We start from the raw sequence: 19,145 nt of genomic DNA on the forward strand, positions 1-19,145 counted from the left end.
GTTGGATAAGACTACTTCCACCTAAAAGTTCCGTAATTCACACAATTACAGAAATCACTGTGACACAGGAGAGAACATGAGAAGAACAATAGAGATCCATGCAATGTATCCTAAAAAGTGAGAGGAAGGACAAATCACTTTTGACTCTGGGGGAAGGATTATGGAGATAGTGGCATGTAATTTTGAAGATTATAGGAAATAGATATTATGGTACCATATGAAATGAGGAGAGGCAAATGGCAAAGTAGGTAAATAGACAGCTAATCTCAAAGTTAGGCAATGTGGGTTCAAGTATAACCTCTGATGCATGTAATGGTTGTATGACTTTCCTAATGTTCTAGGAGAATCTCTCCGACCACAAGTTGCAGAGAGGGTATTTTTGATCTGCATTGATAGATGCAATGGCTCAGTAGGAGCTCCCTATGCAGAAGAAATAACAAGTCCATCCCTACTCCCATCTCCTCTCCAAAAGTTAAATATGATAAATATAAAAAAACAGAAGATTTATATGAACTGATACAGAATAAAATAAGCAGCACCAGGAAAATAATATGTAAATGACTACAGTAGTATAAATTGAAAGAAAAACAAATCACAAAAATTTAATGCAATATAATTGAGATGATTCAACTTGATCCTGAAGAAGAGGAGAAAAAATATGAGTTTGGAAATTTTAAGATATTGGCAGACTCAGTCAATGTGCTGATGTGGGACTATCTTTTCCCCCTCAATGCCATTCCCCTCTTTTTTTGTCTTTTTGTTCTTTATTATGAAGGATTGTTTTCTGAGGATTAGAAAGGGATAGAATATATTTGGAAATAAAAATGATATCACAGCAAAAGACAGAAATAAAATTTTAAGCTATAGAAATGTAAGTTGTCAGTATATTATTTTTACAGCCAACACGCAAAAATATATAAAGAAAAAAATCTCCCTCCTGCCCTTTCCCCTCCTCCTAAATGATGCTAAATTCATTCATTTCTAGGTAAGGCTTCAGATACTAGTCTTACCTAAGTAGTCCCAGCTTGTACTTTGAATTGAATTAAACATAATAGGTCAGAGATGAACCACATTTGAAGGATGCTGGACTGAATCCCACTACTAATAAACACAAAGACATCTGGCAGGGCTGTTAATGAAGGACAAAGAGAGATGCTTTCATTTTTATCCAAGAGAAGCACTGAAGAGGCTCTGTATGTCCTGTGGCTGTGTTTTAATAATCAAAGGTGTAAATTAACTATCACAAGAGAAATAAGTGGAGTTTTTGCTCTTTAGACTGGGGAAGAAACCTACCCATTCAAAAAGGGTGGAGGGAGGAATTTGGATAATAGTACTGAAGTGAACTTCTGTTTGAGAAGTTCAATGTCAGTCAGACAAGACCTAGTTAATGATCTTGTGCAGGTTTTATATAACAGGCCATGCATTAGAGACTTCATTCTGTATGACTGCAATGAAATTTGACAGGAACTATGATAAAGTACTGGCAACTTGGGCACAACAGTGGGATTAGACCTGAATTCCTAATCTCTGCCTTGCTGAAGAGGAGTTGTGCGTGAGTCATTTCCCCTTTCTAATCCACAAATTCTCTCATGTAGGAAACTCAGGCTCCTTCTAGATTTTATGTTCTATGTCCCAGGGGTTTACTTCAGTGATCACATTCTATGTTACATATTCAAAAGTTCTTTATTGCTATTGAATTGTTTCAGTCATGCTTGACTCTCTGTGACCCCATTTGGGGGTTTTCCTAGAAAAGATACTGGAGGGGTTTGCCATTTCTTTCTCTAGCTCATTGAGGCAAACAAGATTAAGTGACTTGCCCAGGGTCACAGCTAGTAAATATCTGAGTCCAGATTTGAACTCGCAAAAAGGAATCTTCCTGATTATAAGCCCAGTGCTCTATCCATTGTGCCTTCTAATATTTTCTTTTAGATCAGGAATTCTTAGTCTGAGTTCAATATTCTAAAGACATTTTTCAGGAGTTCCATGAACTTGGATGGAAAAAAAAATCACACCATTATTTTCACTAACTTTTCAGTTTCCTTTGCAATCATTTGAATTTTATTTTATCTATTTAAAAATATTCTTCTAACAAAGAGTTTATAGGCTTCATCAGAAAGCCAAAGGGGCCATGACAAAGCTAAGACCTCAATTCTAGGGTCCCTTCCAGATCTCACATTCTTTGAAGATATAATATATATAATTCTTTGAAGGTATATAATATATGTATAGTTTTTAAAATCTTTTATATGTATTATCTTCTCTATTTGTTCTTTAAGAGCAAGGTCAGTCTCTGTTTTTCTATTTGTATCCCCAGCATTTGGCATAGACTTTGTACACAGTAAGTGCTTAGTAAATGCTTTTTTTATTCATCCTTTGAAAGATATTGCCTTTGTCTCTTGACTCTACTATCTACGTAATTTCAGGCAAGTCTCTTCACTACTCTATATTTCATTTTCCTCATTTGTGGAAAATTAAGGTATGTGAACCATATGGTTTTGACCCCAAAGAAATGATGTGTAATGGAAAATACATTGGAATTAGAATCAGAGGAACTTGTTTTAAAATCTTTTCCATTTACTTACTGGCCAAGTTACATGGAGACAAATCACTTTGATCTCTAGATCTCAATTTCCTCATCTATAAAATGATAATATATTAATAATTTCTTAGGTGTCTTCTTTCTCTAAAAACTATGACCCTGTGATTATGGAAGTTTTTTTCTTATATTCTTGGAGCTAGGATGAAGTGAGTGTCACATTCTTCATGATTCACCATCAGAGGTTTTGAGGGAATAATGAGAAGGGATGTGGCAGAGGGAATTACTACTGGGAACACCAGAATAGGTAGCACTGGGAGCCAATGGATGTTGTTTATTATTGTTTTGTAGCCCTAGACCCTAAGTCATAGTCAGTTCTTAGATGCTTGTTAATTGGTAGGTTGGGAAAAGAAAGGGAAGAAGCATTTATATAACACCTACTATGTGCCAGGCACTATGCTAGCATTTTACAAATAGCATGTCATCTGTATATTTTACAGTGGAGGAAACTGAGGCAAACAAGTTAAGTGACTTGCCTAGGATCACACAGATAGTAAGTATCTGAGACCAAATTTGAATTCATCAAGATAAATCTTCCTGATTCCAAGTCCATCGCTCTATTTACTGTACTACCCAGCTATCCACTATAGAAACCATTGAGGGTCAAGGAGTAAAAATAGTGGAAAGGAGGCAAGCCAGCATAAAAGCTATTAGGAGTAAAGATTGGCAGTGGAGTACAGACATAGACTAATGTAGAAGCCAACACAACATAAGTGTTAACTGCAAGTGAGGTGGCAACATATATAATTGACATTAGAGGCCAAAAACAAAAATTTCTGAGAAGTTGGGAAAGTTGGAGGGTAGAGCCCCCTCTGCTACTAATTACAAGATAGGAAAGGTTTCAGACTTGTTACATGTTCTCTCAACCCCTCCATCTCATCCTGCTGCTTTTAAGAGACCATGTTTGACCCTTGATTTGAGGGCCATTGGGATTGATATGCAGACTAGACTACCAAAAGGCAGGATTGGCCCAGTTTGCTACAATTCAAATGGAATACACATACTCCTGTACTCCCCAGTTTGTTCTGGTTATCCCTTGGTTTCAAGGTGAAATTCAAGGTGTTGACTTTGTAACACGAAGCTGTGCTTAGTTTAGGTTCCTCTTGGCACTGAATTGGCTCTTTCTTGTACCAGTAACATCCAGATTCCATTTCCAAAGGAACACAAGAAAGGTAAGACTAGAAAGACTAGATGCTTCATGCCTGGAATCTCCTTTTAATATCTCTCACTCACTGGATCATATTTCACTGCTAAGGCACAAGTAAGGTTCAGTATTTCCCAAGGGCAAATAAGAGAGGTTCATTTAAAAGGCAAGGTTTTGTAGAATAACATGATGGCCCAGCTGGGAGGGACCATAGAGAGCATTGAACCCAACTCTACCTAAAAAGGAAGTTCTTCTACTGACTCCCCCAAAGTGGCAATCTTCAGTGGTCTCTGAAGACCTCCACTGATGGGGAGCTCATTTCATCTTGAGTAGCTGTAAAAATATCATAATTCTGCTTCATTCATTGCCACAATAAATACAAATTACTTCCAAATCCTAGTCATTTTCCATTTCCTTTTCCAAAGATTTACACACACACACACACACACATATCTACTATGTCTTTCACATATATGTGTACATATAAACATGTGTGTACATATACTATATGTCTCTCATATACATATGTATGTATATATGAAAGTCACTCAACAAGGTTAAAAAAATCTATAAAGATAATAATATATTACTTCTCAAAAGAAGTTTTCAACTCTCAGCTTAAATCTTTTATCCTCCTTGAAAGTCTCCTTGATCATAGTACAGTATGTTGGAGGCAGCACAGTATGGTGGAAAGAACACTGACTCAGGAATATAAGGATCTACGTTTAAATCTCTACTACCAGTTTGACTTTTTATAATAATAAATAGCAAGCATTTATATAGAACTTTAAAGGTTTGTGAAGCACCTTAGAATTATTATATCCTTTTATCTTTAACATAACCTTGGATGGTAGATGCTATTATTAATCCCATTTTTGTTGGAAACCGGAACTTCTTGATTCCATGTCCAGTGTTCTATCCACTATGTCACCTAGCTGCCCAAGTGGATAAGTTACTTCACCTCCCTCTTTCACCTTATTTTCTTCCTCTGTAAAAGGGTTGAGCTTGAACTCTGGATCCCATGTCCCCAGATCTTTTTCCTTTGAATCTAAAGCAAGTAGTGTCTGAACTGTGTATTTGAAAATTAATCAATATAGTCCCGTATTGTCAGATGTCTTTTAAAAATTATATAACAATAATACATAATAACACAATAAGACATTTTAGTTGGGCCTTAAAGAGGAAAATGTAGCCTCACATTATAAACATGTAATTAGGAGCCTTAAAGGCTTCAGGATCTAGATTGTACACCACTGGCACAATGCCCTCCAAAAGTTCAAACGTTCTTACGGCCCTGATTGAGCATGGAATTCACAGTAGCTTTTTCTTTATGAGAACTCTTAGAGATCCACATGCCAAATTAAGTGGGAAGACAGAGAAAGGGAGAGTGGGACAGAGAATGAAAAAGGGGAATAATTTTGAAATAAAAGCTAGGTACTCATTAATATTAATGGTAAATCCCATGAAGAAGTGGTCTCATGTATTTGAATTCCAGTATAATGGAAATATGCAGTATGAATCTGAATAACGCAACTACTAAATGATCACTATTGGCACTAATCAGGACCTACTTGTATGGAGTATTTCTCTGGTGGGCTAAATTTGGTCTAATAGGTCAACAATACAAAGCCCCTGAGTCAGAGAAGGGAGAAAAAAAGGGAGGGAAGACACATGGGAGACACCAAAATATAACTTCATTTGCCAACCTCAAAAGTTGAGAATGGAAATGTTGGCGATAGAGGCATCAGGACAGATGTTTGCAGATCAGTAAACTGGCATGTATACACTCTAGCTACCAAAAAAAATAGTATCCACAAAGTATCATATCTTTATATCCCTGAGTATATTGAAATCCATATCCCACTGCAATTTAGTAAATGGAAAAGGATTGGGCCAGTATGTGCAACAACATAATGCAAACTATTCCATCCACAGAAATTAGCATTTTTTTTCTTTTAAGGGGAAAAATTATTCCAGTTGGCTGCTTTCCTCTATCCTTCTATTAAAGGATTATGTGATAGGAGCAAAGTGGTTTGGGAAGAGCTTACTCACAGACACAACAATAACTACAACAAAACACAAAAATCCCCACAAAAATACTAAGTATGATGAATATACTAGAGATCTCTCACTTTTGAAACCACTTAACATTAAGAGGTCATTAAAATGGCTTAGATTCAAAGACAACTTAAATTGTTGAGAATGTGAAGTAAGATAAAGGACATAGGACTGGGAGCCAGGAGCTTGGGTTAACTACAGGAACTTGGATAAATGACTTCAGTTCTCTGATTTCAGTTTCCCATTCTGAGAAATCAGGTGCACATACTATGATTTTTAACCTCTCTTTCCTTTTCTAACACTCTAGACTCTTTATCTCTTCCAGATATAACAATCTATTTTCTATGGTTCATTTCAATTCTAACATTCTTTCATTTCTTAATAAGAAAATGACAGCTTCTGTGTCAGAGTCATATTCCTTTGGCCTCTGTCACTAGTTGCTTCAATATGTTCATCATTAGACCAAATGGAAAGCTTTAATCTTACCTTTCAAAGACTGAGTGAAACTTTCTAAAGCAGTATTAGAGACTTCTCATCTTTTATAATCACAGTCTAAGACAGTACTTCAACCCCACTTGCTGACTCATTTCCATGGGGAAAATGTAATAGTGAAATAAACATCAGTTTGGGATCAGAAGCCCTTGTACTAAAGTACCAGTTCTGATACATATAATCCGTGGTATTTTAGGAAAGTCACTATCTCTCTGAGTCTCAATTTCAACATCTGTAAAGTGAGCAGCTAGGTGATACTGAGAAGTCCCAGGCCTGGAATCAGGAAAACCTGAGTTCAAATCCTTCCTCAGACACTTATAGCTTGATTGATTGTGGGCAAGTCACCTAACTCTGTTGTCTCAGTTTCCTAACTTGTAAAATGATCTGGAGAAGGCAATGGCAAGCCACTCCAGTTATCATTGCCAAAAAAACAAAACAAAACAAAACCCAAATGGAGTCACAAAAGCCTGACACACATGATTGAAAAATGACTGTGCTTATTTATATTCATTTTCCATAGTTCTCTCTCTGGATTCAGATGGCATTTTCTATCCAAAGTTTACATGGATTGTCTTGGATCACTGAACTGCTGAGGAAAATTAAGTCTTTCATAGTTGATCATCATACATTCTTGCTATTACTATGTACATTGTATTCCTGGTTCAACTTGTTTCACTCAGCTTCAGCTCATGTAAAACTTTCCAAGTCTTTTTAAAATCAGCTTATTCATTATTATTATAGGACAATATTCCCATTGTTCTATAAGAAATGATCAGAAGGATGATTTCAGTAACACCTGGAGAGACTTATAAGAACTGATGCTAAGTGAAGTGAGTAGAACCAAGAGAACATTGTACACAGCAATGGCAAGATTACGTAATGATCAACTGTGATGGAATTGGCTCTTTTCAACAATGAGATGATTTAGGTCAATTCCAATGGACTTATTTTGGAGAGAGCCATCTGCATCCAGAAAAAGGACTGTGGGGACTGAATGTGAATCACAACATAGTATTTTCTCTTTTTTGTTGCTATTTGCTTGTTTTTTCTTTCTCATTTTCCCCCTTTTTGTTCTGATTTTTCTTGTGCAGCATGATAATTCCAGAAATATATATATATATATATATAGATAGATAGATAGAAGAATTGTATATGTTTAACACATATTGGATTACTTGTTGTCTGGGGCAGTAGGAGGAAGGGAGGGAGAAAAATGTGGAACACAAGGTTTTGCATGGGTGAATATTGAAAATTGTCTTTGCATATCTTTTGAAAACAAAAAGCTTTTATTAAAAAAGAACAATAATATTCCACTTTAATGGTCTAGGTACTCAAAGTCTTTTAAGTTTCTGAGCAAGTGATTGATTGGCTGCCTCTGTTCACTGAGGTAGTTTCCTACTCAGAGAGTTCTCTAAACAAATGAAATCCCAGACTAGTCCCTATCCCAATGATCTCTGGGAGCATGCTGCCTTGATTAAGCATAATGGATATGTAGTACAATAGGAGATTGACCTGGCCAATGTGTAGAATATATGTTAATAGGAGATATGGTTAGCTAGATAATGTTACTGTTGTTCAATCATTTCAGTCACAACTGACTCTTTATGACTTCATTTAGGGTTTTCTTGCCAAAGATACTGGATGGGGTTGTCATTGCCTTCTCCAGCTCATTTTACAGATAAGGAAACTAAGGCAAATTGAATTAATTGACTTGCAACAGTTGCTCAGTTAGGAAGTATTTGAGTTCAGATTTTAATTCAGATCCTCCTGATTCAGAGCCTGGCACTTTATTTACTTCACTATCTGACTATCTGTCAATAAAATAGGATAATGAAGAGCCTTGGTTCCTTCTGTCTGTCTAGTTCACTGCCCCCAAGGCATTTGTCCAAATCTCCCCTAGTATCATCTGAGCAAGTTTTATTCCTTGGCAATAATTGTGGGTTTAACAAATACCCAGAAGAGCATTTATAAACGTTTCTACTTTAGATTCAATTCAATAAGTATTTATTAAATTCACATATTGATTCTGAGAATTCACAATAAAACAATAGCTACAGAGAGAAAGTATCCGGAAACAAACAACAATAGGGAGCAGCGTGATGTAGCTTTGAACCCTAAGAGTTAAGATGCTGACCCACTTAATTAGCTTTATGACCTTGGCATGAAACAATATCTTTGAGGACCCAGTTTGCTTTACCTGAAAAGTATGGTTAACCCTCATGTAAAGATCCTAAGCAAATTATTAAATGGTAAAAAAAAAAATTAAAAACAATAGCTACAATTTATGTAGACTATAAAAACTCCCCAAAACAAAAACCTTTACAAATCTTATCACATTGTATCCTCCCAACAATCCAGTAGGTGCAATTATTTTCCTTATAGTACACATGAAGAAATTAAGACAAACAGCATTAATTGATTTGCCTGAAATCATGTATTTGACAGAGGCTGGATTTGAACTCAGAAACTCCTAACTCCAAACCCGGTGTTCTATACACTATGTCACCTAGTTGCCTATATATAAAAATGTAAGAGAATATTTAGTAATATTAAAAATGTTTTTTGAATGTTTGACTACTATATGTTAACAGATTTCACATATAGTAGTCAAACATTTAAGAAAAAACATTTTGGCAGAGTCAGAGTATAACAGATCCAGAAGTAGAGTGGGATTTAGAGTTCATCTTGAATAATCCCTTCATTTTACAGATGAGGAAATTATGTCTATAGAAGCTAAGTGATTTACCAACTCATTTTCTAAATCTCAACTTCCAAATCTGCAAAATAGGAATAATATTCGCATTAGCCACCTTAAGAACTCACATAGTATGATGAAGAGTATACTGGCTCTGGAGCCAGAAAACCTGGGTTCAAATACTAGCTTTGATAGTACTGGAGTGACTGTGACTTAGTTTCTCTGGGCTTCAGTTTCCTCATCTGTAACATCAGGAGGTTTGATTAGACCCCGAGGTTCCAATTTTCTATTCCTATATCTTTCCTCTCGTTGTGAAGAAAGTGTTTGTTTTGTAAAACTTGAAACTATTTAAGTGGAAGCTGTTATTATTTTCTACAAAACAAACAAACAAACAAAAAAAGATGGTACATATCTAAGGTTTCTTGAGTTCCAAATACTATAATGCTAACTAAAGCAATTCACTCAGACCAAACATGGAACCATATTGTCAACTAGTAGCAATACTGTAGCTCTTTCAGCACCTACCAGAAATCATTCTCCAATCTAGGTACCCTGCCTCCTTTCTGTGCGTTACCAGGGACTCACCCTTTGAGACTGACCAGTTTTCAGACTTAGGAACTTGGGATGGCTGGTCAGAATGTCAATGAAATATTAGGAACAGCTACTGTCTCCCAATCTTTAGTTGACTTATGGGTCCCTTAATTTGTTGAGACTTTGGGTGACACCAGTACCAAGTAGCAAACAGCATGAGATATGGATTTTATTTGCCAATAATACATTATATAGCCCCATGACAAGTCACAATTAAGAAGGAGGGCTGTTCCAATCTCAAAGGGCCATCAAAAGTACACACTGTTTTGAAATTCATGGAAGAAAAAATCCTAGGAAACTGATCATTGGTTCATTACTTCTTCCCTTCACAAGGACCATAAATCCTCACATACAAACAGGATTTAGGAGATTATTCAGTCCAACAACAAATTGAAATGTGAATTTTCTCTACAACAACCTTAACCAATTTATTTCAGCCTTTGCTTGAAAACATTAGTGACAAGGACTCATTATCTTCTATGGTGCATCGTTACATTGAGGGATAGCTCTGTTAGATATTTTTCTTCTCTTAAATTGGCCGGTCTTGACTTATTTTGCATTAATTTACTCCATTTGCTCTCTGGGACCAAGCAGGATGAATCAAATTCTGTTATATGTGATAATGCTTCAAATACTAAAAGAGAGTGATATGTCCTCCCTATACTCATTTCAAGTCTTCTCTCCAGGCTAGACATCCTCAGTGTCTTTAACCCATTTTCAGGTATCATATTTTTGAGTCCCTTCAACATGATTGAAAAGGAAATAGTGAATCACTCCAATATCTTTGTAAGAAAGCCCCAAATGGGATTACAAGGAGTCGGACATGACTGAAATGATTGAACAATAACTACAGCATAAGTGTAGAACAATAACTACAGCATAAGCTATAACTTTTAAATATGCTACTATAAGTGCAATTCTAAATACCTCTATTAGCATTCTAATGTAAGCCAAAATAATCTGTTCTCATAAGGTTTAGCCCTGTAGATTTTATATGTAAAAGACTCCCTTTCTACCAATTTCCTCCATTTCATAAAGTTACAGGTTCTCAGGTTTGGGACTTCAGAAAACATCTAGTTCAATCTGTACCTGGAATTTCCTTTGAAACATTCCCAACAACTAGTTGTTCAGTTGCTTGTTTAAGACCTACACTGATGGAGAATTCACTCCCTTTCAATTTTTATGTAGCTCTGACTATTGGGAATTTTTTCCATATGTCAGGCTGAAATCTAATGCGTGGGACAGTTATAAGTTTTTCCCCCTCGTTTTGTAGTCCCTACCACATCTCCTAAAAATGTTTCTTGATTAATATGAATCTCTCCAAAGACTTGAAATATCAGAGAATGCTAGGATCTCAGAGCTGGAGGACCTTAAGAGTCATGAAATTTGGCTTCATACTCAGAGAAAATATTCTTTTTATGATATCTCTCACCAGTGTCCATTGAGCTCCTTACCTAAAGAAGGAGATCATTTCTTTGTTAAGACAGTTCTCTGAACCAGGAAGGCCTTCCTTAGCCTCTAAATCTGCCTTCCCATAATTTAACACCATTGATTTGAATCCTGTTTCTTTATACCATGTCCATAATCAGTAGCACACAGACCTTAGAGCCAACTCTGCTCAAAAACTTAAAAAGTTAAGATCTTGCTTGGAGCTTTATGATGTCATTTCTCTTTTCTATCACCACATGTCTGCTCCAAACCATCAATTTTCAATTTTCCCCAATTTTACATGAACATTTTGATATTTAATACCATGTTGAATTTAAATAAAAGGTCTCCATTTGGATTTCCCAAACTAAGCCATAGAACACTTTTGAAAACCATATTGCCCAGCTCTGCTGGGAAGTCCATAGCCGGGTAAACAAGACCCATATAGCCATTCATTATTATTCTTAATGTTTGTATAATAAAAGAATAAAGGAGAGACACACACTGCTAGGCAATAGATTTCCAACTGCTCTTGTAATTCAAATGAGCCTCTATTTGAGTAGCTACTATGTACATGGCTCAGTTGTACAACCAATCCCTCAGTTGTTAATGAGCCTTTTATACACTTGAAGTTTCCTTTCAAGAGAGATCAAAACTGAGATTTCTTATTGATGTTTCTTGAGTAAATAGTGTAATAGGATGGCCAAGAATGCTAATTCTTCCTAGGCTTAATTAAGAGAGACATTGGGTCCAAGAATAGGTGGGTAGGGACTAGTGAGACCAAATCTAAAATATCATGTAGAGTTCTGGATCTTGGAAAGGAATCAAATCTTGGAAAGGAAATTGAAAAGCTGAGAGAATATCCAGATAAAGGCAAATAGGATTTTATTTATCTAACTGGCTATCATATAATCATTCAATCCTTACTGTGGCAATGACCTTCTCTAACTTACCAATAATGAGCTATGCTTAAAAAATTTTCCAATGCAAAAATTCAACACTTGGGAGCAACAATGGCTCTTGGAGTTGGACTATCTAATCCAAACCTCCCATTTTACAACTAGGGAAAATAAGACTGAGGACAAGGGGTAAGTGACTTAGATAGACAGTGAAATAGTAGGAGAGTCTATAATAGAATCCAGATTATTGTGTACTTTACATTATGTTACACTGTTCTCTAGGACTATGAGGGTTGTTCTATTTTTTTTGGGGGGGGAAGGGGGTGGGAAGGGCACATACTTAACTGTCTAAAGACCAATTAAAACTATTTCAGAAAGGTTTCTTCCTATAGACATGGACTGTGGCATTTAACATCCAAAACTATACTTCTTGGCTAGCTCAAATATCTTTCTTCTCTGTAGTTAACAACAGAGGATAATTTCGAATCCAATTGTCAGTCAATTCAATTCAATTCAATAAACTTTTCTTAAACACTTACTATGCTAGGTACTTGCTAAACACAAGGGATACAAAAAGAAGCAAAAGACAAGTCCCTGTCCTCAATGAATTTATACTCTAAAGAGGGAAACAGCAAATAATCAAATATATACAAAGCAAACTCTCTCTCACTCTCTCTCTCTTTTTCTCTCTCCATATACATATATATATATGCACACAATATACATATATATGTATACATTATATATATGTATTCAAGCAAATATATACAAAACATATACAATATCAGTTCATATTGATATCTACCATATCAAAAAAAAAAACCAAAAAAACCAAACCTTCAACTTTCTAACTTGAAACACCTCCACTAAAGTTTTCCTCCCATGCCTTATGGTACTATGAAAGTGACTCTAGCTTCTTAGAACCTACCTCTGTCAGGTTTCTCCCAAGCCAGAAAAACTCCAAGTAGAACTCTGATCATGGCTTGAAGACCATTCTAGCTAAATTCAGAGAGGTCTGCTACCAGAAATTCCCTAAAAGATAAGGACTCGGGGGGGGGGGGAGGACAGAGGGAGTGTGATAGCTATTTGTATTGAAGTTTTTAATAGCTAATGAAATCTCAGATACTTTTAATTAATTTAAAATTTAAGAAAAAAAATGACCTGATCAAATGGAAATATCGCTATTGTAAAACATCAGTTACATTTTTTCTTCGACTGAAGTTTTCTTCCCAATAGTCAAATCTCAAGTAAAACTCTTTTCTTTGCAGGTCTTAGATATCATAGATTCTGATCCTCCTTAACTAGATAAAGAAACTGAGATTCAGAGAAGTAAAGTTCTTTCCCTAAGTTCACCTGCTTAGGAAGAAGCAAAGGTGGGATTCAAACCTTGGTTCTCTGATTCTAATTCAGTGCTCTTTCCATTACATTTTCCTATATTCCAAATTGGGAAGGATAAAGAGAAAAGAAAACAGTTTTTCTTAAGCACCCACAAATCTACTTTTTCCCAGGAACTGTGCTGATTTTTGTGACTTGCCCAGGGACAAACATCTAGTAAATGTCTGAGGCTGAATTTGAACTCAGGTCCTCTATCTACTGTGCTAATCGGCTGCCCCAAAGTGTTCACATATCTTTGTATTTATGGATTCATGTTTGCAGATATGAGGAGCCATAAAGACAGCTGTTCTTCTAAACTGAGGGCAGGGAAGCTCACAGGCTAGATATACTTCTGAACGGGACTTCATAATGCTTTTGAGTAATATAAATGAATTAATCTGTCCTTTCACAAACCATTTACTTATTTTAGATAAGTTTAGCAGAGGAAATAAGATGTGGACAGAAATAATTTCAATACAGAATGATTCAATAGAATGCCAGTCAGAACATGATTTTGCCCACTGCACCGTTAGCCCCAAGCAGAGTGGCTACTGTCAGCTGCTACAGCTGGCCCCCTACAAAAGGCATCCATGGATGATTTCAGGAGGAAAAAAAGATCAAAGAGCAGTAGTAACCAGTTGTTAACAAGACAACTGTCATTTCAAAAGGTACTAATATTAAACTGAAGCTCACAGATTCAAAGGAAAGCAAGTAATCTATCTGATCAAAGACTGTACTAAATGAGCCCCCCCCCTTTACATGTTCTTCATTGACTTACACATCACTAGTTCTCACTGCTTCTTCCTAACTTATTTTCTTCCTCAGCCAGTTGCTTTCATCCCCCATTTTCCCAAGCAAACCAACCCATTCAATTAGATAATAAACAGGAACATAGGGAGAGTAGCAGTATTATAGGGAGAAGTTCTCTTTACAGTGAGTGGAGGTGAAAGGGATCACAAGAGATCTTGAATACTTCTTGAGAGAATTTTTGGGTAGGAGAAGTATTTATATAATGTGCTTACTATGTGCCAGGCACTGAGCTAATTACTTTACAAATATTATCCCATTTGATCCTTACAACAATCCTGAGATGTACATGCTGTTATTATCCCTTTACAGTTTTGCAGTTGAGGAAACTGAGGCTGAGGGAAGTTAATTGACTTGATCAGGATTACATAGCTAACAGATACCCAAGGCAAGAATTTGAAGTCAGGTTTTCCTAACTCCAGGTTCTGAGATCTACACACTAGTCCACCTAACTGCCTCAAATATAAAATAACATCACAGCAGGGAACAGCTAAATATGGAGTTAGGGAGTGATTGCATTGGCATTTCTGCCAAGATATTTGGGAAGCCAGACAATGGAGATGGGACTTGTACACCTTGGACCAGATTGATCTCTAGAAGGTGGTAAGCAGATCATGGGATGAAAGTGAGTAATGTGAGTTTTTTCCCCCTCTGTCTCTTTACCCTAGGGTAAGTAGGAGGTATTTATAGACTATCTGTTAGAGCCCAGGGTCACAGTTTAGAATGCTTTCAAGCCCACACACAATGCACACCAGCATCTGATTAAACTGAGAAATTTTATTTTAGAGGCACCAATCTGAGAGTGTCATATGTGCTCATCTCCAATACCTTATTCTTAAGGAAAGGCTAGCCACTGGCAAACATCAGGATGCCATAGAATCTCCTGGAAACTTGGGAGACCCAAGAAATGCTGAGAATATTTTGGTGACATGTTCTGGTAACATTCAAGGCTTGCAAAGCCTTTCCCACAAGAACCCTGTGAGATGAGTAATAATTTTTATGATTCCCATTTTATAGATAAGAAAACTGCAGTTGAGAGATGAAGTGACTTGCCTATGGTCACAAAATAGAAGATATTCGTCTTTTTTCACACCAGTGATCTTTTCACTAAACCAAGTTGCCCTAAAGCATTACTTGCTTTCAGAAAACAGACTGGGAGTCCTTGGACAAAAGAAATTAAGTAACTGGAGGTGATAGGAGAGCTAGACCTCTCAGTCAAGCCAGACCTTTAAGTCTCATTGTTGTGGACCATACGTGGGTTCTCTTGGCAAAGATACTGCAATAGTTTGTCATTTCCTTCACCAGTGGATTAAGGCAAACAGGATTAAGTGCCCAGGATCACACCTGGATTTGAAATCTGGATTTGAACTCAGGTGTTTCTGACATCAGATGCAGTGCTTTATCTATTGACTCACATAGCCGCCTCATTTAAGCCTATGAGGTTTTGGGCAGGTAGGTCCCACAGTGGACAGAGCTCAGGGTCAGGAAATCAGGAAGATCTGAATTCAAATTCAGCCTTAAGCACTTGGTAGCTGTATGACTGGACAAACTGTCTGCATCAGTTTTCTCCACTGTAAAATAGAAATAGTAGCAATACCTCCATCTCAAGGTTATTATAAGGATCAAATAAGATAATATTTGTAAAGTGCTTAGCATACTCCTTGGCACATAATAGGTGCTTAACAAATATTCATTTTCCTTCCTTCTTTGAGAACCAGTCCTATAACCTAGCAGGTTTTTAATAAATTTTTGTTGAACTTAACTGATGCCTCTGATCTTGATTTCACTATTTTTTTGGCTACTTTCTTTAGATTTTCCCAATCTGCCTCAATTTCTTAAATCAGCAAAATGTTACTGAATCAAAAGAGATTATCTACTTCAAAGCTTTAGATTATTCTTCCTAAATCTTTAGAGATAAAGATCATAAGCAAATCTTTGCATTCACCTTTTTTTTTTTCAGTTGGCTCCATGTATTGATTTGTTATTTTTTTCAACTGTTCACTGCCCTGCAGGGACATAGCCAACTACTTTATGATCAGACATAAAACCAATATTCTGTACATTAAGGGTGGAGAAAACATCTACTTTAGCCAGGAAGTCCATGACTCAATAAACAAGGCAAATACAACCTTTCATTATTCAAATAATCATAGGATTTAGACTTAGAAGAGAACTACCATCTATCTGGTCCAAATCCTCTCATTTTTGGCCATAGTTACAGATTGTAAGGGACAAGATCATGATTCAAAGGCACATCCTCTGCTTCCAAATACAGGGCTCCTTCCTACATAAGTCTTACAGCTGGTACCATTCTCTCCCTTTTACCCCATGTCTTGCTTGCTAAAGAAGAGGCTTGGGAGAGACAGATGGTGGAAAGATCTCTAGAGACTGGGGAATTTACTCTCTCCTCAAGGAGCATGTTTAACTGTCTGGTGACTCTTAAAAAGTAGAGAAGCTTTTCCTGATGAATTCTAAGCCCAGATCTGCTTCCCATCTGATGTGTCTTGAGTTAACTCCCATCTGATGTGTCTTGAAATCCAGATCATTCCAGTCTTTTTCCAGCTTCACCTCCTATAGATATATCTAGTCCCAGCTTGAATTTACCAGCTTCAGAATATGCTTGTACAAATAGCTAGACACTTTTTCAAACATATTCATTCATCTCCTCTGAAGTCACTCAAGCCCCAAAGCCTGCAGGGAGATTTCTGGGGAGATCATCTGCCCCCCTTAATGCTTGGTCCACAGGGATACCCACTCATTATCCTCTTAATTGACTATAGTTATAAGATTTGCTTATCTTCTTAAATACAGGGTGTCCCAAAGTCTTAGGGCAGTTTTTAACTTTAATAGCTATACTTAAAAAAAACTACCCTAAGATTTTTGGGACACCCTGTAGCATTTTTTATCTATTATGTACATTTTAAAGTTTCCTCTTCTTAATTTCAAATCCAGGGGAGTTAGGTCATTGATTTCTCAGTTCTTTCTGCCATCTTCAACTTTTCCCCTTCAGGAAAAAAAAATTATCTTTAGTCCACACATTGGTTCAGACAACCCTGGATGAAGGGATCTCTCTACCAAAGCAGATCCACAACTATCCTGCAATTTATGTACTGTTAATGGCTTGGTGCAATGAGAAGCTACATGATCTGCATAAGATCACACATTCATTACGTGATCAGAGGCAAAACATCAATCTAGAGTTTCTGATTCTGAGACTGGTTCACCATACACTATTTAAAATTCCACAAAACCAATTCTATAACTCTATAAAGCTAAAATAATATTGCTCTATTTTTATGTATTGTTCTCAAAGAATTTTATCATAGTCAGTCAATGAATTAATCAGTAAACATTCATTAACCACTTTCTATGTGCCAGGCACTATGAAAAGCACTGTAGATACAAAAAAAAAATGCAAAATACAATCTTTGCTCTCAAAGAGCTTATAGTCTGATGGGGGAGAGAACATATAAATAAATATGTACAAACACACTATGTATATAGACTAAAGAGGAAATAATTTTTACATTCTTTTTTCTTATAGTTTTTTATTTTTCCAAATATATACAAAGATAGTTTTCAACCTTCACCTTTGTACAGATTTGTATTCCAAATTCTTCTTCCTCCCTCACCCATCCTTCCCAAGTCAGCAAACAATCCAATTTGTAAGTTATACATGTGCAATTCTTATAAATATTTCCATATTCATCATGCAAAGAGGAAATAATTAACAAAGGGATGGTATATAGGAATTTGGAAAAAATCTTAGAAAATCAACTAATTCAATCCTCTAATTTTAGATATTAAGAAATTGAGACCCAGAAAAGTCCAATGATTTGGCCCAAAATCACAAATAGTTGTTAAAAGGCAGAGCTGGATCTTGAACCTAGATTCTCTCATGCCCAGATTAATAATCTATTTGAAACATTATAGAATATTTTACAAGTAATAGTAACCTAGGAACAGCTGGGTTGCACAGTGGTTAGGACACCAGACCTGAAATCAGGAAGACCTGAATTAAAATCTGGCCTCAGACATTTCCTAGATTTGCTATCCCAGGGAAGTCATGTACTCCAGTTTGCCTCAGTTTCTTCATCTGTAAAATGAGCTGGAGAAAGAAATAGCAAACCAAGCCCAAATGGGGTCATGGAAGAATCCTACATCACTGAAACAACTGAAATACAACAACAAATAACTTACTTTTAAAAAAATACTAGATGGTTAAAAAGTACCTTGCAAACATTATTTTTAGTAAATTTTCATTATAGACCTGTATGAAGGAAGGGCAAGTGTTAGCTCCTATTTTACAGATGAGGAAATTGAGGTTCAGAGAGTTGGGCTACAGTATCTCAAAGATTATTTTTAATAATATATCCCATGCCCCAGGGTCACATAGTTGAACAGTACCAGACCCAGTCTTTGAACCTAGGGCTTCTGAGTCCAAGTGATACCAATTGCCAGGCTTCAAAACCCTGAGAAGAAATCACAGAACCCAGTTTTTCCGTGACCAGTGCTATATACACTACTATGCCAGATTACCTCTTGAAAAATAAATAAAAATAAACAAAGCTCTCCAACACCAACAGTACCTGTTTCCTCTGGCATTACAGCCTGAGCTGTACTTCTTCAAAGCCTCCGCAAGCTCAGCTCCTATTCCCTCTCTTCGGAACAGACCCCGATGGTTGTGGAGGAAGCAAGTTAGAAAAGACAGGCAGCTGACAAGGGAGCCAACAGTCAAGTTCTGCCTGTCACTGGAGCTCCCTGGGACTGAAATGCAGGGAGGGTCATATGATGCTGGTGTCTCTCATGTACAAACAGGGTGATAGCCAAATTCTTCCTGACTCACCAAAATAGAACTCCACATTAAGCTCCAAACATTTAGACATCCTTCCGGGGAGGGGATAGGGCACTTTGAACTGACACTTAAATATAAATGACTTCTACAAGATATAATCAGGTAGATCACCCTCAAAGGGGCTTTGAGAAGGTAAACAATCAGAAATTATCAAGCAATGGGCCTGCAATGTTCCATTTTAAACCAAAGTGACAAATGAGGAATAG

At 36.6% G+C, this 19,145-nt stretch overlaps 1 protein-coding gene across 1 annotated transcript in view; it reads right to left on the reverse strand.

Annotated features, from left to right (window-relative positions):
• The window catches only part of ABLIM2 (actin binding LIM protein family member 2), a 225,631-nt gene extending 206,693 nt beyond the window's left edge, over window positions 1–18,938 (reverse strand). The window contains exon 1 of the mRNA XM_031942738.1: window positions 18,674–18,938. Within this exon, the coding sequence (XP_031798598.1) occupies window positions 18,674–18,689 (16 nt within the window). The 5' untranslated portion in view covers window positions 18,690–18,938. The remainder of the gene's footprint in view (window positions 1–18,673) is intronic.
• Window positions 18,939–19,145: the final 207 nt, after the last annotated feature.

The sequence above is a fragment of the Sarcophilus harrisii genome, chromosome 6 (assembly GCF_902635505.1).
Source record: "Sarcophilus harrisii chromosome 6, mSarHar1.11, whole genome shotgun sequence".
NCBI classification, from domain to species: Eukaryota; Metazoa; Chordata; class Mammalia; order Dasyuromorphia; family Dasyuridae; genus Sarcophilus; species Sarcophilus harrisii.